General features: G+C 44.1%; 1 protein-coding gene across 2 annotated transcripts in view; it reads left to right on the forward strand.

The window, feature by feature from the left end:
- Positions 1 to 25413, forward strand: part of mix23 (mitochondrial matrix import factor 23) — a 36595-nt gene extending 11182 nt beyond the window's left edge. Inside the window, exons 3-5 of one of the 2 annotated variants that reach the window (XM_070893533.1) lie at positions 1710 to 1856; positions 21663 to 21722; positions 23133 to 23558. In XM_070893533.1, coding sequence (XP_070749634.1) covers positions 1710 to 1856; positions 21663 to 21722; positions 23133 to 23198 — 273 coding nt within the window. In that variant the 3' untranslated portion in view covers positions 23199 to 23558. Of the gene's footprint in view, positions 1 to 1709; positions 1857 to 21662; positions 21723 to 23132; positions 23559 to 23590 lie in introns of those variants that run through there. The other variant, XM_070893534.1, reaches the window with a different exon arrangement.
- Positions 25414 to 26900: the final 1487 nt, after the last annotated feature.

Consider the following 26900-nt stretch of genomic DNA (forward strand, 5'->3'; position numbering starts at 1 on the left):
CTGGTGATACAGATGGCCAAGTTAGTTGATGCCTGTTGATTTCTTTAGCTGGTATTGGTTAGTATTTTTGTGGTTAGCACATGCTTTATTAGAATGAACTGGGCCGAAAAAAAATAAAACTGCACTAAATATTAGTCTGCATATAGTTCTTAAAGTATATGGGTTTTGCATTGTCAGCTGAAGAATTCCCTAAATATTGTCACTGTAAAACATGGAGGTGAAATCTGTGAGACATTCGAGCTTGTTACAGTTGCATCCAGCTTCATTTCATTAGCATCTAATTAAGTCATAAAAGAAAAGTCTTTACATCCATGGAACTTGTGTTTAAATCCTGATGAAATGAAAGTCTATTTGGCTGTTAGAGTCCTAGGTGAAATGAGTTTGGGTAGTCTAAAATCATTTCCTAGCACTATAAGTGCACAGCTCAAAATCTGGCAGGGTTGCTCAGAGTTATAAAGATGACTGCTATGGAAAATGGAAATGTGATATCTGTGCAAGAGGATGTACTCCTCTGGTATTGATGCATTTTGTTGGGACACTGTAGGCCAACATCCCCAGCATTGAAGCACTGACCACACTTGATCAGCTCCACTGGGCAGGCCACATCGTTCGCATGCTTGACACGAGACTCCCAAAGCAAGCGCTCTACTCTGAACTCCTTCATGGCAAACAAGCCGAAGGTGGACAGAGGAAACGTTACAGGGACACTCTGAAAGCCTCCCTGAAAAGTGCAACATCCCCACTGACACCTGGGAATCACTGGCCAAAGACCGCCCTAAGCGGAGGAAATGCATCCGGGAGGGCGCCGAGCACCTCAAGTCTCATCGCCAAGTGCAGGCAGCGGAAAGAGCGTGCAGCAAACCTGTCCCACCCACCCTTTCCCTCAACGACTATCTGTCCCATCTGTGACGGGGGCTGTGGTTCTCGTATTGGACTGTTCAGCCACCTAAGGATTCATTTTTAAGAATGGAAGCAAGTCTTCCTCGATTCCGAGGGGCTACCTATGATGATGATGATGACACCATTGCAATCAACTTACAAAAGACTGAAGTTGTGGTCCAGACCATACCTGGTCATCCATTCACACCCCCTGTGGTTACAATCAATAACGTACCGCTCCAGGTCACGGACAAATGCTTGTATCTCGGTTGCATTCTCTGACAGAATGCCACAATCGACGATGACGACGACGACGGCACTCACCGGATTGGCAGGGTCGGCTCCGCTTTTGGCAAACTCAAGCGGAGACTCTGGCAAGAACAAGGGGGGTCCCTCTGCCAACAGCATCACTCTATATGACTTGGGAGTGCTTGTTGTATCTGGTGTGAAAATGTTCCATTCCCTGTACTGACATCACCTCAATTATTGTAAGGTTCACCAAAAAACTAATCTGAACAGATGTTTTTTCAGTTACAATAAAGGATGTAAAGAATGGCCTAAAGTGTAAGTACCAGTGACAAACATGTTTCCAATTTCAAAAATCTATAATTTGCTGCTTGTATTTTTTGTTCTTAATTCTTGCCAACTTGTTCGATTCTCTAAAGTTTACTTGGTGTGGTAAAATTTAGTCATAACTCAGTCCATTTTCTGGCATCTATGTCTACCACATCAATGCAAATTTTGAATTAATCAGAACCGAATGAAAGGATGTTACTATACTACAAGTTGGTAAACTTTGTGTACCTATCTTCCTCTCTTTTTCATTCTAGCTAACGAAAGCTCACACTAGTAGGGAAAAAGCCATAAAGACCTGCATAAACCAGTCCTCCACTATGGTGAACAAGCTACGAGAAGAGAGATATAAAGACATGGACAATTTAACACTAATAAAACAACTTCGAAAAGAACAAACAAATGTAAGGCATGCATAGCACCTATTCCCAGAGTTTCTTTCCTTTGAAACCATGTTTACAGAGATATTTTCTATGTGGATGTGCCAAACTTAAAAATATATATTAATGGATGAAGCTTAAAATAGAATTGCACTCTTTAAGTCTTCTTTTGGTGCAGAGGTGCTGCTGATCTTTTATACTAGTAGTGCTACCCAGCTGCCAGGTGATAAACTGCAGGTAATGAGCATGCTCTGCTGCTTAAGTCTTCAAAAAGACTAGATACTTAAGTGACCTGCTTATATATTTAAGAATAATATTGTTACATTTATAGGGCCCAAGTTTCCACACGATAAAAAACGGGCGCCCCACCGAGCTGGACGCCCGTTTTTCGCGCCTAAAACGGCGCCGGAAAAAAAACTCGCGATTCTGGAGAGCCCTGCAGCTCCTTGTCTGTTTGGTGCGGCGCCCAGGGGAGCGGAGCCTACACTCGCGCCAATTTTGTAAGTTGGAGGGGGCGGGTACTATTTAAATTATTTTTTTTCCTGCCGGCAACGCTGCGCGTGCGCGTTGGAGCATTCGCGCACACGCAGTGTGAAGAAAACATTGGCACTCGGCCATTTTTGTAGTTCTTTGTAGCTGTTTAATTTTTGAACATTTTTTAATAAAACCACATTGCCATCAGCACTGAGGCTTCCTGCTTACTGCCCCTCCCTCCCTCCCGTTCGCGGGAATGACGCTGAGCTGACTGTAAGGCTTCCACCTCAAGTGGAAGGCTGCTTGCTGCCTGGTTACTGCCTGCCTGCCCCTCCCTCCCTCCCGTTCGCGGGAACATAGCTGAGCTGACTGTAAGGCTTCCATCTCGAGTGGAAGGCTGCTTGCTGCCTGGTTACTCCTGCCTGCCCCTCCCTCCCTCCCGTTCGCGGGAACATCGCTGAGCTGACTGTAAGGCTTCCATCTCAAGTGGAAGGCTGCTTGCTGCCTGGTTACTGCCTGCCTGCCCCTTCCTCCCGTTCGCGGGAACGACGCCACATCGCTGAGCTGACTGAAGCACTTTCACACAGGTAGGAAGATGGTTTATTTAATCTTTTCTTTGCTTATAAATGTTTATTCAAGTTGGATTTATTTGTATAATATTTGTAGAAGTATAAATAAGGATTTATTGCAGAATTTAATGACTTCCCTTCCCCCCCTCCCCCCCACCTCATTCTGGACGCCTAATTTGTAACCTGCGCCTGATTTTTTAATGTGTAGAACAGGTTTTTTCAGTTCTACAAAAATCTTCACTTGCTCTATTCTAAGTTAGTTTGGAGTACGTTTTCACTGTGGAAACTTTGAAATCAGGCGTCAGTGGTCGGACACGCCCCCTTTTGAAGAAAAAATTCTGTTCCAAAGTAGAACTGTTCTACCTGACTAGAACTGCAGAAAAAAAAATGTGGAGAATTGCGATTTCTAAGATAGTCCGTTCTCCACCAGTTGCTCGTAAAAATCAGGCGCAAATCATGTGGAAACTTGGGCCCATAGTGTTTACAAAAATATTTTAAATTACTAAATCTCAATCTGGAAATAATTTAAGCTTTTAAGGACAATTTGAACCAGGCTTCAGCATTTTTTGTAAAGAAAGCAACAGATATTTTCCTTCTAAATGACGACAAGAAGACAGGCGTTTCTGTGGCCACAGAGGTGATTCCAGGATCATATAGTACCTCCGTGGTGCCAGAGTCAAGAATGCCACTGAGCAGCTGCAGAACATTCTGGGGGGGGGGGGGGTGAACAGCCAGAGGTCGTGGTCCAAATCGGTACCAACGACATGGGTTAAAATGAGGGATGAGGTCCTGCAGGCAGATTTTAGGGAGCTAGGAAAAAGATTAAAAAGCAGGACCTCCAAGATAATAATCTCTGGATTACTCCCGATGCCACAAGCTAGTGAGTAGAGAAATAGGAGGTTAGAGCAGATGAATACATGGCTGGAGAGATGGTGCAGGAGGGAGGGTTTCCAATTCTTGGGACACTGGGACCGGATCTGGAAAAGGTGGGACCTGTACAGGTCGGATGGATTGCACCTCAACAGCGCTGGAACCAGCCGGGGGGGGGGGTTTGCTAGTGCTATTGGGGAGGGTTTAAACTAATTTTGCAGAGGGATGGGCACCAGGATGTAGCATTAGAAAGGAGAAACAAAGTGCAGAAAAGATTGGGAGAGACTGATAGTATTAGAGTAAGAGATAGTACAGCATTAGATGGGGTCAGACTAAGAGAAAATACAAGAAGGTCTAAGATAGGTTTACAGTGCATGTGTGTAAATACACAAAATGTGATAAATAAGATTGTTAAGCTGCAGGCACAAATCATCATCATCATCATAGGCAGTCTCTCGGAATCGAGGAAGACTTGGTTCCACTCCTGAAGTGAGTTCTTTGGTGGCTGAACAGTCCAATACGAGAGCCACAGACATTGTCACAGGTGGGACAGATAGTTGTTGAGGGAAAGGGTGGGTGGGACTTGTTTGCCGCACGCTCTTTCCGCTGCCTGCGCTTGATTTCTGCACGCTCTCGGTGTGCTCAATGCCCTCCCTGATGCACTTTCTCCACTTAGGGCGGTCTTTGGCCAGGGACTCCCAGGTGTCAGTGGTGATGTCGCACTTCATCAGGGAGACTTTGAGGGTGTCCTTGTAATGCTTCCGCTGCCTACCTTTGGCTCGTTTGCCGTGAAGGAGCTCTGCATAAAGCACTTGCTTTGAGAGTCTCGTATCTGGCATGTGGCCTGCCCAGTGAAGCTGATCGAGTGTGGTCAGTGCTTCAATGCTGGGGACGAGGATACTGATGTTGGTGCGTCTGACCTCCCAGGGGATTTGTAGGATCTTGCGGAGACATCGTTGGTGATATACCTCCAGTGACTTGAGGTGTCTTCTGTACATCGTCCATGCCTTTGAGCCATCGGGAGGGCGGGTATTACTACAGCTCTGTAGATTATGAGCTTGGTGCTAGATTTGAGGGCCTGGTCTTCAAACACTCTTTTCCTCAAGCGGCCAAAGGCTGCATTGACGCACTGGAGGCGATGTTGAATCTCCGCATCAATGTATGTTTTTATTGATAAGAGGCTCCCAAGATATGGGAAATGGTCCACATTGTCAAGGGCCACGCTGTGGATCTTGATGACTGGGGGGCAGTGCTGTGCGGCGAGGGCAGGATGGTGGAGGAACTTTGTCTTACGGATGTTTAGCGTAAGGCCCATGCTTTCGTATGCCTCAGTAAATACGTCGATTATGTCCTGGAGTTCAGCCTCAGAATGTGCGCAGACGCAGGCGTCGTCCACGTACTGTAGCTCAATGACAGAGGTTGGGGTGATCTTGGACCTGGCCTGGAGGCGGCATAGGTTAAACAGCTTCCCACTGGTTCTGTAGTTTAGTTCCACTCCAGCGGGGAGCTTGTTGACTGTGAGGTGGAGCATGGCAGCGAGGAAGATTGAGAAGAGGGTTGGAGCGATGAAGCAGCCCTGTTTGACCCTGGTCCGGATGTGGATTGGGTCTGTAATGGATCCGTTGGTAAGGATCACGGCCTGCATGTCGTGGAGCAGGCGAAGGATGTTGACAATGTGTATGCATGCCTGTTTACTGTGTGATGTCTGTAACACTGTTATGTCACAATGAATATACCCTTATATTGTACACACCTTACCTGTACACCAGAGGGTCCTGCTGCTGGAGACCTAAGGGTTACCTGCACACGGCAGGTAACCCAGTATAAAAAGGAACTCACAGCTTGTTGTCCTCACTCAGGAGCTGCAAATAAAGGACTACAGGTCTACACAGTTTAAGTATCATACCCTGCCTCGTGAAGTCATTTCTAAAGGTGCCTACATACACTATAGACAAACTTTTGGGGGCATCCGAAATGGAGGAGGATGCTCCATAGACCCTCATGGTTGACAGTGTCAAAGGCCTTTGTAAGGTTAAAAAAGGCCAGGTATAAGGGCTGGCGATGCTCCCTGCATTTTTCCTGCAGCTGTCACGCTGCAAAGATCATGTCCGTTGTGCCCCATAGGGGATGAAATCTGCACTGTAACTCCGGGAGGAGCTCCTGGGCCACAGGGAGAAGACATTGAGGAGAACTCTAGCGACAACTTTCCCAGTGGCTGATAGCAGGGAGATTCCCCTGTAATTGCCACAGTCGGACTTGTCCCTTTTTTTAAAAAGATGGTCACGATCACTGCATCTCTGAGATCTCCCGGCATGCTCTCCTCCCTCCAGATGAGAGAGATGAGTTCATGTATCCGCGCCAACAGCGCCTCTCCACCATACTTTAGCACCTCAGCAGGGATTCCATCCGCTCCCGTAGCCTTCTTGTTCTTGAGCTGTTTTATGGCTTTTCCTACCTCTTGCAACATTGGGGTCTCACTGAGGTGGTGGCGGGTCACATGCTGTGGGATGGAGTCGAGAACACTCGAGTCAAAGGCAGAGTCTCGATTGAGGAGATCTTCGAAGTGGTCCTTCCAGCGGGCCCTGACAGCCTCGGTGTCCTTGATGAGTGTTTCCCCGTTCTTGGCCAGGAGTGGGGTGGGGCCTTGGGAGTTTGGACCGTAGGTGGCCTTGACTGCGATGAAGAATCCTCGCATATCGTGGCTGTCGGACAGTTGTTGTATCTCCTGTGTTTTCTCCATCCACCACCTGTTCTTTAAGTCCCAGGTTTTTTGTTGGACCTCAGCCGTGAGCCGTCTGTAATGTTGCTTTGCAGCTCCCGAGTTGGGTTGTTGCTTGAGGCTCAGAAATGCTTTGCACTTGCGATCTATTAGTTCTTCGATCTCCTGATCATTCTTATCAAACCAGTCCTGGTGTTTTCTGGTTGAGTGACCAAGTGTCTCTTCACAGGCACTGGTTATGGAGGCCTGGAGGGCAGACCAAGCACTGTGGGCATTTAGCATCTCGGGGTCATCAAGGCACACCAGATTAGCTGTGAGGCACTGGTTGTATAGGGCTCTCTTAGCTGGATCTTTTAAGTGCCCCGGCATTGACTTTTTTGCGGCACTGCTTCTGCTGTCCCCTCCGCTTTGGGGCTATGTTAATGTCGATGATGGATCGGATTAGGCGGTGGTCCGTCCAACAGTCGTCAGCTCCTGTCATGGCGCGGGCGATGCGCACATCCTTGCGATCCCTGGCCCGGACGATGACATAGTCGAGCAGGTGTCAGTGCTTGTAGCGAGCGTGTTGCCACGATGCCTTGTATTTGTCCCTCTGGCGGAACAGGGTGTTGGCGATGAGAAGTTCATGTTCTAGACATTTTGTCAGGAGCAGGGTACCATTGGAGTTGGCTTTCCCTACCCACTCTCTGCCAATCACGCCTCCCCAGAGGGCTGTGTCTTTGCCGACCCTGGCATTGAAGTCACCTAGGAGGATCAATTTGTCGCCTGCAGGGATTTTTCAAGGTTGGTCTCGTCCGTTGCATCGAATGTTGGGGCATACATACTGATGACTGTGGCGCATTGGTTCCGGGATAGGGTGAGTCGAAAAGTCATGAGGTGTTCGTTAACCCTGCAGGGAGTCTTTGAGGCGGTCGACCAGCTCATTTTTGATGGCGAAGCCGACTCCGTGAAGACAGCTTTCTTCCTCCGGTTTTCCTTTCCAGAAAAAGGTGTAACCTCCACCTTGTTCCTTGAGCTGGCCTTCCTCTGCCCACCGGGTCTCGCTTAGGGCGGCGGTGTCGATGTCAAAGCGTCTTAAATTCCCGGGCAACTATGGCGGTGCGGCGTTCCGACCTGTCGCTGTTGGAGTTATCCATGAGGGTCCTGATGTTCCGGGTCCGAACTTCATGTTAACAAAGTGGCAGATACCTGTGCGTGAGTTCTTTTAACGTTTTAAGGCGCAAATAGCTACATAGGAATATGATGATGGCGATAACTGAGATCTGGCTCAAAAAAGGGCAGGATTGGGTTTTAAATATTCCTGGATATAAGAACCAGAGGACACAGATTTAAGGTAACTGGCAAAAGAACCAAAGGTGACATGAGGAAAAATGTTTTTATACAGTGAGTGGATAGGATCTGGAATGCACTGCCTGAAAGGGTGGTGGAGGCAGACTCAGTCACGGCTTTCAAAAGGGAATTGGTGATGTACCTGAAGGAAAAAAATTTACAGGCTTACGGGGAAAGGGCGGCATGGGGTGCGGGGGCAGGGACTAGCTGAAGCGCTCCTGCAGAGAGCCCGCATGAGCTCGACGGGCCGAATAGCCGCCTTCTGCCACTGTGATTAGATACCTTTTATCCCTACTCTCTGCTTTCTGTCTTGAAGCTAGCTAGCTATTCATTCTGCTACTTACCATAGAATCATAGAAATTTACAGCACAGTAGGAGGCCATTTTGGCCCATCATGTCCGTGCCGGCCGACCAATAGCTATCCAGCCTAATCCCACTTTCCAGCTCTTGGTCCGTAGCCCTGTAGGTTATGGCATTTTGGGCCCGGAGTTGCTCCGGTTTTTTTTGGAGCAACTTGCTTTTTCTAGAGTATCTTAAAAATCCCCATTTTGCACATTCAATTTGTGCCAGTGTAACTGAGTTAGTTAGGATTTTTTTGGTTTAGTTTACTTTTTTTTCAAAAGGAGGCGTTACCAGCCACCTACGCCAGTTTTGGCCATTTAAGCCACTTGGGACAGCTAATAGTTACTCCAAACTAACTTAGGGCAGCATATGTGGCCGCACAGAAAACCCTTGCGGAGAGTTAAGAAATCAGCGCAGGTAGCCAGAGATGGGGGTGGGAAGGGAAGCGGCGAGGACCTTACAAAGCACTAAACATTCAAGAAGCATAAAAACCATCAAGAAGAAATAAAAAAATAAAACTTAAGTCCTACCTTCCTAACTTGGGCCTGGGAAGTCAGCGGGCTGGCCGGGGCGAGAGGCCACTTGGCCGGAGATAGATGCGGGCGGGATAGCACAGGGAACTGACTCACTCTCTCTCTCTCTCTCTCTCTCTCTCTCTCTCTCTCTCTCTCTCTCTCTCTCTCTCTCTCTCTCTCTCTCTCTCTCTTTCTCTCTCTGACTATTCCAGCGATCTGACTCTCTCTCTCTCTGACTATTCCAGCAGCCAGCCCGGTGCGCGTCGTGAAGCCACTTGGCTGGGGATAGGGGCAGGACACATCGGGTCCCACGCTGCAGCACGGCTGGGGGCAGGAGCTACTGCGCATGCGCGAAACCTCCAGTGCGCATGCGTTGAGCTGCCAGCACTGTTTTTCGCGTAAGGTCCTAGCTCCGCCCCCTAATGGACAGACCACGCCAAGCCATGGGAGAGGCCACAGAGCGGCCAGAATCCGGGGAGATCTTTTCGGCGCCGTTTTCACCCTAGGAAATCGGCGCATCTCCGGTGAATGCGCCGAAAAAAACGGGTGGGCTAAATTTGGGTCCATTAAGTGCACATCCAAGTATCTTTTAAATGTGGTGAGGGTTCCTGCCTCTACCACCCTTTCAGGCAGTGAGTTCCAGACTCCCACCACCCTCTGGGTGAAGACATTTCCCCACATATCTCCTCTAAACCTTCCCCCAATTACTTTAAATCTATGCCCCCTGGTTGTTGACCCTCTACCAAGGGAAACAGCTCCTTCCTATCCACTCTATCCAGGCCCCTCATAATTTTATACACCTCAATCAGGTCTCCCCATAGCCTCCTCTTTTCCAAAGAAAACAGACCCAGCATCTCCAATCATAAGAACAAAAGAAATAGGAGCAGGAATAGGCCACTTGGCCCCTCATGCCTGCTCCGCCATTTAATAAGATCATGGCTGATCTGATTATGGACTCAGCTCCACTTCCCTTCCCGCTCGCCATAACCCTTTATTCCCTTATCACTCAAATATCTGTCTATCTCCACCTTAAATATATTCAATGACCCAGCTTCCACAGCTCTCTGGGGCAGAAAATTCCATAGATTTACAATCCTCTGAGAGAAGAAATTCCTCCTCATCTCAGTTTTAAATGGCCGGCCCCTTATTCTGAGACTATGTCCCCTAGTTTTGGTTTCCCCTATGAGTAGAAATATACTCTCTGCATCCACATTGCCAAAATTCTCCAGTCCAGGCAACATTCTTGTAAATCTCCTCTGCACCTTTTCCAGTGCAATCACATATTTCCTGTAATGTGGTGACCAGAACTGCACACAGTACTCCAGCTTGTGGCCTTACCAGTGTTTTATACAGTTCAAGCATAACCTCCTTGCTCTTACCTTTATTAGTCGAGGCATGGAATACAAGTATTCATATGCCTTCTTAACCACCTTATATACCTGGCTTGCTACTACCTTCAGGGATCTGTGGACCTGCACTCCAAAGTCCCTTTGTTTCTCTACACTTTTCAGTGTTGTACCATTTAATGTGTATTCCCTTGCCTGGTTAGACCTCCCCAAATGCACTACCTCACACTTATCCGGATTGAATTCCATTTGCCACTGTTCTGCCCACCTGACCAGTTGATTGATATCTTCCTGCAGTCTGCAACTTTCTTCTTCATTATCAACCACACAGCCTATTTTAATGTCATTTGCAAACTTCTTAATCATACCCCCAACATTTAAGTCCAAGTCATTGATATATACCACAAAAAGCAAGGGACCCAGCACTGAGCCCTGCGGAACCCCACTGGAAACAGCCTTCCAGCCACAAAAACACCCATCAACCATTACCCTTTGCTTCCTGTCTCCGAGCCAATTTTGGATCCAACTTGCCACTTTGCCCTGGATTCCATGGGGTATTACTTTCGTGACTAGTCTGCCATGTAGGACCTTATCAAATGCTTTGCTAAAATCCATATACATTACATCATACGCACTGCCCTCATCAACCCTCCTGGTTACCTCCTCGAAAAAATCAATCAAGTTAGTCAGACATGACCTTCCCTTGACAAATCCATGCTGACTGTCCTTGATTAATACATGTCTTGTCCCCTGACTTCGCATCCTCTTACCTTGTTCATCAGTCTATTATGGGATACTTTATCGAAGGCCTTTTGAAAATCTAGACAAATTACATCTACTCAATTACCATTGTCTACTCTCTCTGTTATCTCTTCAAAAAATGTAATGAGGTTGGTGAAGCAAGACTTTCCTTTTTGGTTTCTAGATATTCTTCTATTTTCTCCTTTAGTAGGGATTCTATTATTTTTCATAAAACCAATGTTAAGCTGACTAGTCTATTAATTCCCTGGACATGTTCTATCCCCCTTCTTAAATATAGGTATTACATTAGCTATTCACCAGTCCTCTGGCACTACACCTTTTTCTAACATTATTAAATATGTAGTAATGCCTCTGCAATCTCTTTTAAAATAGTGGATGCATTGGTGATCATTTTCCAACATTCTATTGACTCTGGGTCAGTTCCTAGGGACTGGAGAGTAGCTAATGTAACACCACTTTTTAAAAAGGGAGGGAGAGAAAACACGGCATTATAGACCAGTTAGCCTGACATCGGGTGTGGGGAAAATTATTAATTTTTATCAATTATTAAAGATGAAATAGCAGAGCATTTGGAAAGCAGTGACAGGATTGGTCCAAGTCAGCATGGATTTATGAAAGGGAAATCATGCTTGACAAATCTTCTAGAATTATTTGAGGATGTAACTAGTAGAGTGGACAAGGGAGAACCAGTGGATGTGATGTATTTGGATTTTCAAAAGGCTTTTGACAAGGTCCCACACAAGAGATTAGTGTGCAAAATTAAAGCACACGGTATTAGAGGTAATGTATTGACATGGATAGAGAACTGGTTGGCAGACAGGAAGCAGAGAGTCTAAATAAATGGGTCCTTTTCAGAATGGCAGGCAGTGACCAGTGGGGTGCAGCAGGGCTCAGTGCTGGGACCCCAGCTATTTACAATATACATCAATGATTTAGATGAAGGAATTGAATGTAATATCTCCAAGTTTGCAGATGACATTAAGCTGGGTGACGGTGTGAGCTGTGAGGAGGATGCTAAGAGGCTGCAGGGTGACTTAGACAGGTTAGGTGAGTGGGAAAATGCATGGCAGATGCAGTATAATGTGGATAAATGTGAGGTTATCCACTTTGATGGCAAAAACAGGAAGGCAGAATATTATCTGAATAGTGATAGATTAGGAAAAGGGGAGGTGCAATGAGACCTGGTGTCATGGTGCATCAGTCATTGAAAGTTGGCAAGCAGGTACAGCAGGCAGTGAAGAAGGCAAATGACATGTTGGCCTTCATAGCTAGAGGATTTGAGTATAGGAGCAGGGAGGTCTTACTGCAGTTGTACAGGGCGTTGGTGAGGCCACACCTGGAATATTGTGTTCAGTTTTGGTCTCCTAATCTGAGGAAGGACGTTCTTGCTATTGAGGGAGTGCAGCGAAGGTTCACCAGACTGATTCCCGGGATGGCAGGACTGACATATGAGGAGAGACTGGATCGACTGGACTTGTATTCACTGGAGTTTAGAAGAATGAGAGGGGATCTCATAGAGACATATAAAATTCTGACGGGATTGGACAGGTTAGAGCAGGAAGAATGTTCCCGATGCTGGGGAAGTCCAGAACCAGGGGTCACAATCTAAGGATAAGGGGTAAGCCATTTAGGACCGAGATGAAGAGAAGTTGTTAATGTCGTTAACCTGTGGAATTCTCTACCGCAGAGAGTTGTTGAGGCCAGTTCAATAGATATATTCAAAAGGGAGTTAGATATGGCCCTTTCGGCTGAAGGGATCAAGGGGTATGAAGAGAAAGCATGAAATGGGTACTGAGGTTGAATGATAAGCCATGATCTTATTGAATGGTAATGCGGGCTCAAAGGGCCGAATGGCCTACTCCTGCACCTAATTTCTATGTTTCTAAAATGCATGGATGCAATCCACCCAGACCAGGGGTTTTATCCTCTTTCAGTTTGATTAGTTTATTTAATATAGCTCCTGTTTTTATTTTAAATGCACTTATCTCATTACTAATCTCATCATCCAATGTCATGTCCACCTGTTCTATCTCCCTGGTAAATACTGAAGCAAAATAATTATTTAATATTTCTGCTATCTTTCTATCATTACCTGTGGTATTACTCTATCGCTTAATGGCCCAATCACCATCCCAAACTTCCTTTTTTATTGATGTGCCTGTAAAATATTTTACTATTTTGTTTTATGATCCTTGATAATTTAATTTCATAGTTCCTCTTTGCCTTCCTACTTGTTTTTTTGATTTCTCTCCTAATATCTTCGTATTCTCCCTTATCATGCACTCCCCTGCTGCCTATGTACGGAATATATGCCTCTTTCCTTACCCTCATTGTTCCCTTATGACTTTATTCATCCATGGAGTCTCATTAGTGTTTAGTTTGTTCTTTCCTTTTAGCGGAATATATTGGTCCTGCACTCTGTTGAATACCGTTTTAAATGTTTCCCATTGCTGTTCTACATCGTTATTTGCCAATATTGTTGCCCATTTTATTTTCTCAAGTTCTATTCTCAGCCCCTCAAAATCATCTTTCCTCCAATCTATTACCCTGGTTTTCGTCATACTTATGTCTTTCTCAATTATCATCTTAAATACTATTGCCCGAGCACATGCAAATTAGCATAGAAGCAGACAGATCAGGAGAATTAACACGTGGCTAAAGGGCTGGTGTGGGAAAGAGGAGTTCCTTTTCATGGGACACTGGCACCAGTTCTGGGACAGGAAGCAGCTGTACTGACGGGACGGGCTCCACCTGAACCGGGATGGGACCCATGTCCTAGCAGATTATATAATGGTCACTATTGCCGAGATGTTCCCCTACATTTACTTCTCTTATCTGCTGTGGTTCATTCTCCATTACTAGATCCAATAGTGAATCCTCCCTTGTTGGGATTTTTACATATTAGAAAGGAGTCCTGTACACATTGTAGGAACTCCATTCCTTTATCTCCTTTACTTACCTCTTCTATCCAATTAATATCGGAGTAGTTGAAATCCCCCATGATTATTATTCGATGTTTTTTTCCTTAATTTTTTTCCTTAATTTGTCTGCATATTTCTTCCTCCAACTCCCTTTCACTATTGGGTGTGATTGATCTGAGATTATCTTTTTATCTCTATCCATATGGATTCTGTTTTTGTCTTGCTGATAGCTACGTCACTTTTTTCTACTGCCATTATGTTATCCCGAATAAATACAGCTACTCCACCTCCCCTTTTCCCCTCTTTATCTATTCTACATATATTATACTCTGCAGTGTTTAATTCCCAGTCCTGATTTTTCTGCAGCCACATTTCAGTAATCCCTACTGTCTCCGATTCCTCACAAGCATGATTGCCTCCAGCTCCCCTGTTTTATTATGGACGCTGTGTGCACTGCTATACAGACATTTTAACTCATTTTTAATAGGATTTCTTCTTACTTTATGTTTAACCATCATGTTCTATAACTCTCTTTATTCCCTTGCCATCAATGTCCTCCCTTACTTTATTCTTTCCTTTGCTCTTCTGTCATGTTTTGCGTATATATAGGCTAATTACATTTCTTGTAGATCCCTCCCCCATCTTATTAGTTTAAAGCTTTCGCCATCTCCCTATTTACCCTGTCTGCTTGGACACGGGTCCCATCCCGGTTCAGGTGGAGCCCATCCTGTCAATACAGCTGCTTCCTGTCCCAGAATTGGTCCCATGAAAAGGAACTCCTCTTTCCCACACCAGCCTTTTAGCCACGTGTTAATTCTCCTGATCTGTCTGCTTCTATGCCAATTTGCACGTGGCTCAGACAATAATCCAGAGATTATTACCCTCGAGGTCCTGCTTTTTAATTTAGAGCCTAACTCCTCTTACTCTTTCAGCAGGACCTCCACCCTGTTTCTACCTATGTTGTTTGCTCCAACATGGACCACGACAACTGGATTTACCCCCTCCCTTTCCAAGTTCCTCTCCAGCCTCGTGGGATATCCTTAACCCCGGAATGCACCCTTTGGGATTCTCGGATTCTCGTTCTTCGCAAGAAGGACGCTATTTATCCCCCTAATTATAGTGTCCCTTATCACTATCACATTTCTATTCTGCTCTTTCTCCCCCCCCCCGTCCACCCTTGGACACCCTTCTGAGTCACAGTGCCTTAGTCTGCATTGTGGCTGTCCTCCCTGCAGTCTGTCTCCTTGTCCTCACAGGTAGCGAGTACATTGTACCTGTTGGACAGGACCAGTGTCTGCAGGACCTCCTTCTCAACCTCTCCTAAATCCCCGCTACCTGGCTCCCTAACAGTAACACCTCCTTTTCCTCAACCTGTGCTTTCCTCTGGGGTGTGATTGTATTCTGGATAAAACTGTCCAGAAATTCCTCCCCCTCCCTTGTGTGTTGGAGTGTCTCCAACTCGCACTCCAGCTCAATGACTCTGAGCCGGAGAGTTTCAAGATGGAGACGACATCTGCAGATATGCTTGCTCGGGACAGTTTCGCTGTCCACAAACTCCCACATACTGCAGTCCAGACACACAACCTGCTCTGCCATATGTTAGTCTAACCTTGTTTTATTGATTTAATTAGTTAAAGTCTTTATTCAATGATTATTTATAGTTATATTGATTGGTTTATCTAGTTTAGTTATTAATGCAATAAAGTACGTTATAGTTTCCTGCTCTTGATTTAAACCACTGATCTGGCTTGGAGGGGAAAAAAAACATTAATACACACCAACTAATCACCTACCTGCTGTCCTGTGACATCACGCCTCGTTTTTTTGTATCCGCTCTCCCAATGTGCTCTGCTGCATTGCCGGTTTCCCACGCTGCTTTTAAATGCTCCGCTCTCCCCAAGTGCTCTGCTGTCCTCATCTTAATTTTTCCATTCATCTTTGTGGAGATGTTGCTGGCTACTTCTCACATCTCTTTCAGTAACACAAGAGGGAGGGTTGCAAGTGCAAATTTTTGCTTTGTCACTTCTCTGAAGAGTATAGTATTAGGCAGTCCCTCGTATCAAGGATGACTTGCTTCCACACCAGAAAATGATGAATTCACAGGTGTTTCAATGAGGGACCTGACATTCTAGGTCCCAAACTATGTACTGAAGGGTGGAAGATGCCTGTGCATGGATTCTTTTAACGTGGGGTGGCCATTGCACCAGCCACCACACGGGCTTGACAGAGCTAGATCTTGATCCGGTGGCAAGGGTTAACCAAGACGACTGGAGACCAAGCTCTGCTGCATGGACACTCAAACATCCCCAACACTGGGACACAGAGTATGCTGTGGCTGAATTCCAATTCCAACTTTAAGTTCTATTTTGCAATAGTAATTCCCAATAATAAATCCAGAGTACTTGTTAATTACAACCTCTTTACAGATAAGGGGATTATTTTGGCTTAAGGGTGAAAACAAGCACTAATTGGGGGTTAATAAGAAACACCTGTCTGGATTTAGCGCACAATTTTAATTCTAATTGCTGATTACCATAATTTTAATTTGCCTGGAGGTGCTAAACCAGAAACCTGGAGATTTAGCACTCAAGTGCTGATTAGATGTAATTTTCATGGAGCAGTATCTGTGGGCTCCTCACACCCACTCCACTGAAGGTGTGGAGTGCTCTGGCTAGCACACAGCAGCACATTGCAGGATGGATCACGGACTGATAGAGAGGGCGCACAGGTCCTCGTACGCAGCACTGGAGGTCCTGGTGGAGGAGGTTGAGAGGAGGAGGAATGTCCTGTACTCAGAGGGGGGAAAGACGCCTACTCACCCTTCTGCCCCTCTCCTGCAGCAGCTGTTGCTGCTCTGCCTGGCTTCATGTCCTCTTCCCATTCCTCATCGTGACCAAGGGGGACCCCCTAGCATGATGCCCATGATCAAGCACTCCCTTTCTCCTGATGACTAATATAAGGTGGAGTAGCACAGCACTTACTCGATGAAGTCATCAGAGAATTTGCAGAATAATGTTGATAGTGTTGGTGAAGTCTTGACAAATTGTCACAGAAAGTCTCCCGATGTGTTTCAGAGGTCCTCTTCACAGCTCCAGCCGCAAGTGAACATGAAATGGTGAGTACAGAAAATGCTGGAAATCTCAGCAGGTCAGACAGCATCTGTGGAGAGAAAGCAGAGTTAACATTTCGAGTCAATGACCCTTCGTCAGAACTGGAGAGTGTTTGGAAAGAACACATTCTTAAGAAGCACTGACTGATTATGCTCTGGCTCCCTTCCCTGAGCCTGTTTCTTTTTTTACTCCTTGTCTCTAATGGCAGCTGGTCATTATCCCGCCATTCACACCCTATCTTGACTCATGTTTTTCTATCTCTTGGCATTACCATTTCAATTTGGCCCATCATCCCTTTTGTCTTCTAATCTTTCCTGCCTTCCACCCTATCACAGACCTTCCCTTTTGTTCTTTCTTCCCCTCCTCCTTTCAGTGCTCCTTTAAGAATGTGTTCTTTCCGAACACTCTCCAGTTCAGACGATGGGTCATCGACCCAAAACGTTAACTCTGCTTTCTCTCCACAGATGCTGTCTGACCCGCTGAGATTTCCAACATTTTCTGTTTTCATTCCAGATTCCAGCATCCGCAGTATTTTTGCTTTTGTATGAAATGATGAGTATCCCTTTAAGTCGCACTTGAAATCCATTATCACGCCATGTTTACTCCCAGACTGCTGGTCACTGATCAGAGAGGGCTTTAGGACATGCGCTGGCCACCAAAATCCCATGCAACCTCTGTAATGAGGTTAAAATGCCTGCTATCAGCCCCTTAATGGCCCTTCCTAATGCAGGCTTCAACTCCTTGACCAAGCTGGTGTCTTGTGCTAAATATGGGTTTCAGCTCAAGATCCCACCTTGGCCACCTCAAAGACTCTTTAGCACCTGAACACGCTGCCAAAAATCACCCCCGAAGTGTTCTTTTTAGTTTTATCAAAGTTGATCAGCATTATTTTAATGCAAGTGAATAGTGACACATTGCATGCCATTTTGTTAATCTCAATCTGTTGTACAGTCACACATATCACACAGTAAAATGTGAATGTTGAAAGTAAAATTTTCCTTACTTTTCACAACTACAAAAATAAAGTATAATAAATATGTATAATGCTTTAATTCCACTTTTAAGTAACATTCCTGAACTGATGTTGGTGTAACTTACTTTGTCATCAATTTAATATTGCATGATCATGTTTTATAAAAATTGATTGAAATAGTTGATGCTCTTTTCCCCTAATTTCCTTACCCAAATTATTTAATATAAATATTTTAAGTTTTTGCAAAAATTAGAGAGCGGTCAATATATGATTGCATACAAATTATAGTTCAAAGTATCTGATCTTTATAAGACTGTTACCGCTGACGTACAGTTTGTACCTCTCCAGTCCGGGACTCTAATAATCCGGAAACATCTGTGGTTCGGTATCAGTCCCGGCGTGGGTGGTGTCTCAGTTTCCCGCGCTGTTCAGTGAGGCGTGATTGTAGACAACGACTAAATGCTACGCAGTGGCTTTCTGCGCAGCGCATTCGCAGAACGCTTCCGGGTCGTTGGTCCCAACCACGACACACCTTGCAACTGAATTGAATAGATTTGCGTATAAGCACAAAAAATGCACAAATCCAGCTTCGGAGTCGGCACTCGACAGCTGCCTCCATCTCGTTTCGAACTACCTGGAGATGGGGATGGGGGCGGGCGGGGGGGGACGGGGCGACACAACTTTTTTTAAAAAAAGAGCAACAAACCAGCACCAAGGGAGAGAGCGAGGCCTGAGTTTCGCAGCCAGAGCGTGGCAGAGGCGTTCAGGAGCCCGGGCGCTATCATCAGTACCGGTAAGCCTAGGCTCGGTGTGAATCCTGTGGTTTGAAAAATTCTCTGTTCCAGCACTGGTCAGGTCCCGAGGGTGTCGGACCAGAGAGGTCCAACCTGTACTATGAATGAATGAATGAACCTGGACTTTACTGGGCATCACAGGCCTAAGAGAATTTGGCTCCAGAGGTGCACTGGTTGGGCCACTGAACCTCTGCATAGACCAGGCTCAGTTTTAAGTTATAGAATCACAACTAAAATTAAATACAAAAAAAAGGAAATTCAACTTTTTCCTAGCTCCAGTTTTCTCCCATTCTGAAGGCACGGACTTATGCTGCCATAATGTTCCACCAATTCTGAGTGACCTCTTGACACCTTGTCCAAGTGCCTATTGACCATATTTCAATCTTAACAGTGAGTCTTCATGGGCGATTTGACTGTGGTGGATTTCATATTTGACCATAATCCTATTCTCACCTGATGTTCACACACATACAAACCCTGGCTGATTTCCCCCACCCCCCAACTCAAGGCACTGAGGCCAGTTGTAGCCTCAGCACCACCTTGGTTGCGATCATTGAACTAAAAAAAAATTCTTCCTCTTTTTCAGATTGTATTTTTGGGGTACACCGAAGGTAAAGGGAAAAAAAACTTTAATGGGAACGACTTTGACTCCATTGTTAATATAAGAACATAAGAATTAGGAACAGGAATAGGCCATCTAGCCCCTCGAGCCTGCTCCACCATTCAAAAAGATCATGGCTGATCTGGCCGTGGACTCAGCTCCACTTACCCGCCCGCTCCCCATAACCCTTAATTCCCTTATTGGTTAAAAATCTATCTATCTGTGATTGAATACATTCAATGAGCTAGCCTCAACTGCTTCCTTGAGCAGAGAATTCCACAGATTCACAACCCTCTGGGAAAAGAAATTCCTTCTCAACTCGGTTTTAAATTGTCTCCCCCGTATTTTGAGGCTGTGCCCCCTAGTTCTAGTCTCCCCGACCAGTGGAAACAACCTCTCTGCCTCTATCTTGTCTATCCCTTTCATTATTTTAAATGTTTCTATAAGATCACCCCTCATCCTTCTGAACTCCCAACGAGTAAAGACCCAGTCTACTCAATCTATCATCATAAGGTAACCCCCTCATTTCTGGAATCAGCCTAGTGAATCGTCTCTGTACCTCTTCCAAAGCTAGTATATCCTTCCTTAAGTAAGGTGACCAAAACTGCATGCAGTACTCCAGGTGCGGCCTCACCAATACCCTGTACAGTTGCAGCAGGACCTCCCTGCTTTTGTACTCCATCCCTCGCAATGAAGGCCAACATTCCATTCGCCTTCCTGATTACATGCTGTACCTGCAAACTAACTTTTTGGGATTCATGCACAAGGACCCCCAGGTCCCTCTGAACTGCAGCATGTTGTAATTTCTCCCCATTCAAATAATAATCCCTTTTACTGTTTTTTTTTTCCAAGGTGGATGACCTCACATTTTCCGACATTGTATTCCAGCTGCCAAACCTTAGCCCATTCGCTTAACCTATCTAAATCTCTTTGCAGCCTCTCTGTGTCCTCTACACAACCCGCTTTCCCACTAATCTTTGTGTCATCTGCAAATTTTGTTGCACTACACTCTGTCCCCTCTTCTAGGTCATCTATGTATATTGTAAACAGTTGTGGTCCCAGCACCGATCCGTGTGGCACACCACAAACCACCGATTTCCAACCCGAAAATGACCCATTTATCCCGACTCTCTGCTTTCTGTTAGCCAGCCAATTCTTGATCCATGCTAATACATTTCCTCTGACTCTGCGTACCTTTATCTTCTGCAGTAACCTTTTGTGTGGCACCTTATCGAATGCCTTTTGGAAATCTAAATACACCACATCCATCGGTACACCTCTATCCACCATGCTCGTTATATCCTCAAAGAATTCCAGTAAATTAGTTAAACATGATTTCCTCTTCATGAATCCATGTTGCGTCTGCTTGATTGCACTATTCCTATCTAGATGTCCTGCTATTTCTTCCTTAATGATAGCTTCAAGCATTTTCCCCACTACAGATGTTAAGCTAACCGGCCTATAGTTACCTGCCTTTTGTCTGCCCCCCTTTTTAAACAGAGGCGTTACATTAGCTGCTTTCCAATCCGCTGGTACCTCCCTAGAGTCCAGAGAATTTTGGTAGATTATAACGAATGCATCTGCTATAACTTCCACCATCTCTTTTAATACCCTGGGATGCATTTCATCAGGACCAGGGGACTTGTCTACCTTGAGTCCCATTAGCCTGTCCAGCACTAATCCCCTAGTGATAGTGATTGCCTCAAGGTCCTCCCTTCCCACATTCCCGTGACCAGCAATTTTTGATTCCACATTGTAAACAGGGCTGAACTGGTAAAACTCCGAACGGGAAAGGGCTATGTTAAATTTATGTTGCGTGCATTGCGTACAGAAAGCATTTTACAAGGTGATCAATTCAGAGTGGACATTGAGTAAAGAAAGACTTGTTTTTACATAGCGCCTTTCATGACTTCAGGATGTGCTAAAGTGCTTTACAGCCAAATAAGTACTTTTGAAGTGTAGTCACTGTTATAATGCAGAGGAGAAAAGGATAATGGGTTTCTGTGTGGTGATATGAAACATATTAAAATGGAACACCTCGAAACAACATGCTTGAATTTCTATAGAAATGGTGATGTCTGTCGCTTTAAATGGTTTCACCCCAAATCATCTGGATATTTCTTTAATAAACTTGTATTTAGAAGCTAATTGGGCTGATGTTTATTAAATTGTATGTTTGTGGATTACAGTTGGGTAATTGAGTGTGCTCATATTTCTCATCTTCAACCCTTGTAATTGAAAAGTTATACAATGCTTTCTAAAGGGACATGCTAACAGGAGGGAATCTTAGTATATAAGGCTCCTTTTTTGGCACAACCTTTAACAAGGAGTATATTACTTCTGCTACTTGCATGTAAAATTGCACATGTTTTTGAAGTCTCCAATAAGTCATGTATGTGTAAACACTTCACTATCTGAAGCATCCTTCATTATGCAGTTACTGTATGTGTTGTAAAATATTCTACACTTGTATTATAAATGTTCTGTCGTCTATTTATGTTTCAGTTGAAATTGATGCAGTCCGAATTAAATGTTGAAGAGGTTGTCAATGACAGAAGTTGGAAGGTAGAGACTGTTTTTGTATTTCTCTTTATAGTATTCATATGTTGGGATATTAGAGTGTAATTGCATGGGAACTAACTCATCAAATAAATATGCAGGCTGGCTAAATTAGGTTTTTTGTTGTTGCCGAGATTACATTGTTTACTGTGTTTTGCAGTCCATAGTACCGCCAGCACAAATTCTGACTAATAGCTTCACTGATTCCTAACAATGAATGAATAGAAAATCAAGATACATCTATCAGGGAAACCATGTTAGTAAAGGAGTCCCAACATAAATAATATAGCAATTATATGGTTATCTTGAACAAACAACACTACAGTTCTGAACAAGACCTCTGCATTTCATCTGGTAACAAATGTTTTGGCACTGTTGGGTGCTCAGTATGTCCTCATCTCGTCACCTCAGCTAGACTTCTCATAAGGTACAGGGCATCTCTTTTAGTTGGTTATCTAATGATTTTTGAAAAATGTGTTCTCTGATTATGGGCGATGCTGCCAAGACCATATTTATTGTCCATCCCCAAGAAGACGGTGGTGGACCTGCTCCATGAACTGCAGTGGTCCTTCAGGTGATGGTATTTCACAATGGTGTTAGGTGGGGAATTGAAGGATTTTTGAGCCAGTAGTAAAGGAATAATGGTGTACGTCCAAGCCAGGATGTGCTATCAAAGTAACTTTAGTGAGTTGCTGCAGTGCACCCTGTAGATAGTTTATACTGCATCTACAGTGCTCCAGTGGTTGATTTTGCATTTAGTGGCAATCAAACAGTTATCTTTGCCTTGGATGGTGTTGAGCTTCTTGAATATTGAGCTGCATCTGTCCTGGTGAGTGGTGAGTATTCCATCAATCTCCTGATTTGAACTTAGTGAAAAGGCTTCATGCGATCAGGAGGTGAGCCACTCATCGCACAATACCCAGCCTCTGCCCTGCTTTTTGTAGGCAGTGTTGATATGACTGGTCTATTTCAGTTTCTGGTCAGGGGCGGATGCCACCCGCACTAAAATGATATTGAGGAGCTCGGTGATGATGGTGCAATTGAAGATCGGGGGAAATTGTTGGGCTTTTTCTTGTTGGAGATGGTCATTACCTGGAATTTATGTGGCACAAATGTTCTCTGCCACTTGGTCAGCCCAGGCCCAAATATTGTCCAGATCCTGCTGTAGGCTGCCATGGACACTGCCCTGAGGAACTCCTGTAGCAGTGTCCTACGGCTGCGATGGTTGGTCTCTGACAAGCTGACCATCTTCCTCTGTCTCGGGTACAACTGGAGAGTTTTCCAGTTGAGGTTAGGATGCCGTACTCAGTCGAATACTGCCTTAAAATTGAGGATGGCTTCTTTCACCTCACCTCTGGCAATCAGCTCTTGCGACTACATTTTTCTCCTCTAACTCTCATCTCTCTCTTCCTGAAGGTACCAACTCATGCTGGGACTCTGGACCTATTCTACCTCGCCCAATTTTCTATTCTTCATGCATGAGACTGGACAGTGAGTGTAGACATGCTATTTGACCATGGAGCATGTTGTAGCCAAGTCCAATCCTGTTCTTGTTCAGCATTCATACTTCCTTTTTCTTCCAAACTCAAGGCCACTGAAGCTATTTTGTAATGCTGCTATCACCACTTTAGGTAGTTTATTAGCTATCTCAGAACAGGTTAAGAATCAAACCTCAAACCTTCCTGATCTGCATGACTCAGTTCTGCATTGAGCAATGCACTTCCTAACAGAGAAGAAATCCACAACTTGTTCTACAATCTCATAATTGGAGTTGTGAAGGGAAATCTGGATTGGTGAAAGAAGTACATTAGAGTGGGTAAAGATTTGAAATTTTTTTTTAACTTGCAGTTTTTTTTAAACTTTACTTTTTAAAGGTCTTCAAGGATCGCTGTAGAATTCATTACAAACCTTCAAATGGCCTGTGACCCTGAAGCACTGTGATGACAGGCCAGCCCCTGCCTACCTGAGAAGAATGAATCAGATGAAAGATGTTCAGATAAAGTGCAGTGGACCATTACAGGGACCGTTTATAGGTATTGTAAGCAAAGGGTTTTGGATTTGACAGGCCTTTTATCTGGGGGAAACTAGCAGTTCCAGTAATCACTTAACACAGCCCGTTAAAAAAAACAAGTTAGTATGCTGCAAGTTTGCTGTGAGCTTTTGAGTATCTTAGTTTTCATACACGGTTTAAACTTTTTAAAAACTGCATAATAGAACAGATCATGTTAGTTATTGCTAAGGAATGTACCTGGAAGGGTCTGTTTTTATTACCTCATTTACTCAATTGTTTTTCCCATTGTGATGCATAGGATTACTAGCCAATTTTGGTAATGTCACAGCAATTCTTTTTTAAGTGTATCTTGCTTAAATTGCCCAATCCAAGCTTTAATTTGTAAAAAAAAAGACTTGCTATTTTGTTTCAATTTTTCATTCAATTGCAGATTTTAAAATAAGTGCTGCCATTCTGAGTCTGACTCCCATTAATAATCCCAATGGAATTGTTGCACCATCGCTCAGAAACTATCTTGTCAAGTTGAAGTGAAAGAAAATACTGACTCATCTACCAATCACCCTGTTGTTTAAATTAATGCTATGTGTTTATTGAAATCTGATAATCGGGTAGCTGCACAGCATAAAATCATGATGATTAAGCTACCCAATTTGTAGCAGCCTGAGAATTTAAGAAATTCCTAATTCAGACAATAGAGTTTGACTGACCGTTGTCCCTGGAATTTGAACCGGTGACATTCAGGCTAGGAATTAAACACTTGCAGTAACTTCATTGTAAATAGCATTTTAACAACAAAATATTCTGTCAAATTAGAATATTTTGCAAATCCTTCACTCAGGCTGCCTCATCTGCATTTCAAAACATTTAGAATGATATATATATATACACAGGTTAATGTGTCTTCCACATTCTGTCTCTTGTCTCCATAATCCATTCTTTTTTGCAGAGTTTTGTCCAGAATAATTTTTTAAAAATATTTCAATCCTCAAAAGTTACTCATCTATTCCATGCAGTAGGGGAAGTGTGAAAGAGGGCAGATTCATTTTGACCATATGACTCCCCATATCTACCATCAATTTTATGTGTATGGGATGTCAGGATTTTTTTCTTGCTTGATGTGGAATGCCCAGGCAGCACTCTACGACCCTGACTGAGCACTGATTAAAAGTATTTATTCTTCCTTACAACAAAAGGCTTGTGATCCGTTTCAAATCTAAAGGCTTTTTCAGTCATTCCTGCCATCTACCATGACATCCAATGTCACGTGTGCCATTATGATCTGCTTCGTTTTGGTTTGCGTGGAATAGTTGTGTTATTTTGACTTTTTTTCCATTAAAGGGAAACAAAACGTAGGGGGTGAAGTAATTTCTTCTATTTTTTTTTCTGCTCTCACTTGTTATACCAAAGCCATCCAGAAGCTCTTTACAACAAAGTCACAAGCAGGGTAATGATTCAATGAAAAAAATCAACAATTTCATATTTTTATAAAACTCAAGAATCAAAATACTCTTTTTAAATCTAGAGAAAATGTAGTTCTGTTCCTGTCTATTCATGTGTTTAAATATTGGACATGTTCAGTTATGTGCAATCTGGAGTTTTTAAACTTCTGAAGAAACCACACTGTGAAACCTGTTTTCTTTCTGGAGAGTATGCCAAATTAATTAAAAAATCCACTGGTGCTTTTAATCTTGTGCATTTGTAGATATGATGTGCAAAGTACATCTTTTAAAAGAGCTGTCTGTCTCCCCTCAAAAGTACACACCCAAAGAACAACATTGCTGTCACGCTGCATTTTTAGAAAACATTGTTCTGAAAACCCCATTTTAAAGTGGTCATATTAGCTGCTGGGAAAGTTTGAACTACAGCAAATGCAATATCTAGCAGCACAAACATATGGTTACGGCTGGTGTATTCAGACAACCCTGAAAAGCTTTGCCAAATGCTTTTCTGTGGTAACTATTTCCCACCTCTTCCATGGTTTCTTCAACCCAGAATTATGGTCATCTCTATTTTTTAGTTTTGATTCATAACATTTTCTGGGCATTCAGAATAAAATATCTTCTGGCTAGATAGTGCACCTCAAGGTTTTTGTATTAAGGAACAGCATCAGATGTGCATAAGGGATTATGATTTAACATTGCCCAAGACATACTTTACATTACTTGTCTTATGCAGTGTAGCATTATGTCCATCCCAAAAACCATCAGAATTCCTTTCTTGTATCTGCATAAAATAAGTGGCTATTTGAGGCTGTGTACATCCATGCATCTGGCTGTTATGTCAGTGGATAAATTTGAATTTGCTTTTTTCAGACCTTCCAGTGCTGTTAGGGAGGGTTTAAACCAATTTGACAGGATGAATATAGCATTAAAAAGGAGAAACAAGGTGCATAAAGGATTGGGAGAGACATATAGTACTAGAGTAAGAAATAGTACAGTATTAGGTGGGGTCAGACTTGGGAGAATACAAGGAGGTCACCGTGCATGTGTGTGAATGCATAAAGTATGATAAATAAGATTGGTGAGCTGCAAGTGCAAATAGACACATGGAAATATGATGTCGTGGGGATCACGGAGACCTGGCTCAAAAAAAGGGCAGGATTGGGTATTAAATATACCTGGATATAAGGGGATAGAAATTGCCGTCCACACTGGCGTTGGCTGGGCCACTCCCATGGGGCAACGTCACGAGGAGGTCCCCACCAGACGGCAAGGGGCTGGCGAGTGCATGCCGCAGTGGGAAACCGGTCCGGTCCGCTCCTGGGGAAGGGCAATTTCTAAAAAGGCGGCCCCTCCCCACCACCCGTGGCCGTCGCTCTCCAGCAGTCAGTAGCCTTATTGGAAAGGGACAATTTCGGCACTAAGGTGTTGAAAAACAATAGGGAAGGAAAGAAAGAAAGGTGGTGGAGTGGCAGTATTGATTGAGATTATTGCAGTGCTAAAGAGAGGATATCCAGGTGGGGCCAAGGACAGAATCTATTTGGTTAGATTGAGAAATGAGATATGCCATTACACTACTAGGTGTATTCTAAAGACCACCAACTAGTGGGAAGGATATAGAGGAGCAAATTTGCAGGGAAATCAAGGTGCAAGAATTAGAGTAGGGATAATGGGGAATATCAACTATCCTAATATAGACTGGGATAGCAAAAGGGCAGAAAGGGGGAAAACTTT

The sequence above is a fragment of the Pristiophorus japonicus genome, chromosome 11 (genome assembly GCF_044704955.1).
Source record: "Pristiophorus japonicus isolate sPriJap1 chromosome 11, sPriJap1.hap1, whole genome shotgun sequence".
Lineage (NCBI taxonomy): Eukaryota > Metazoa > Chordata > Chondrichthyes > Pristiophoridae > Pristiophorus > Pristiophorus japonicus.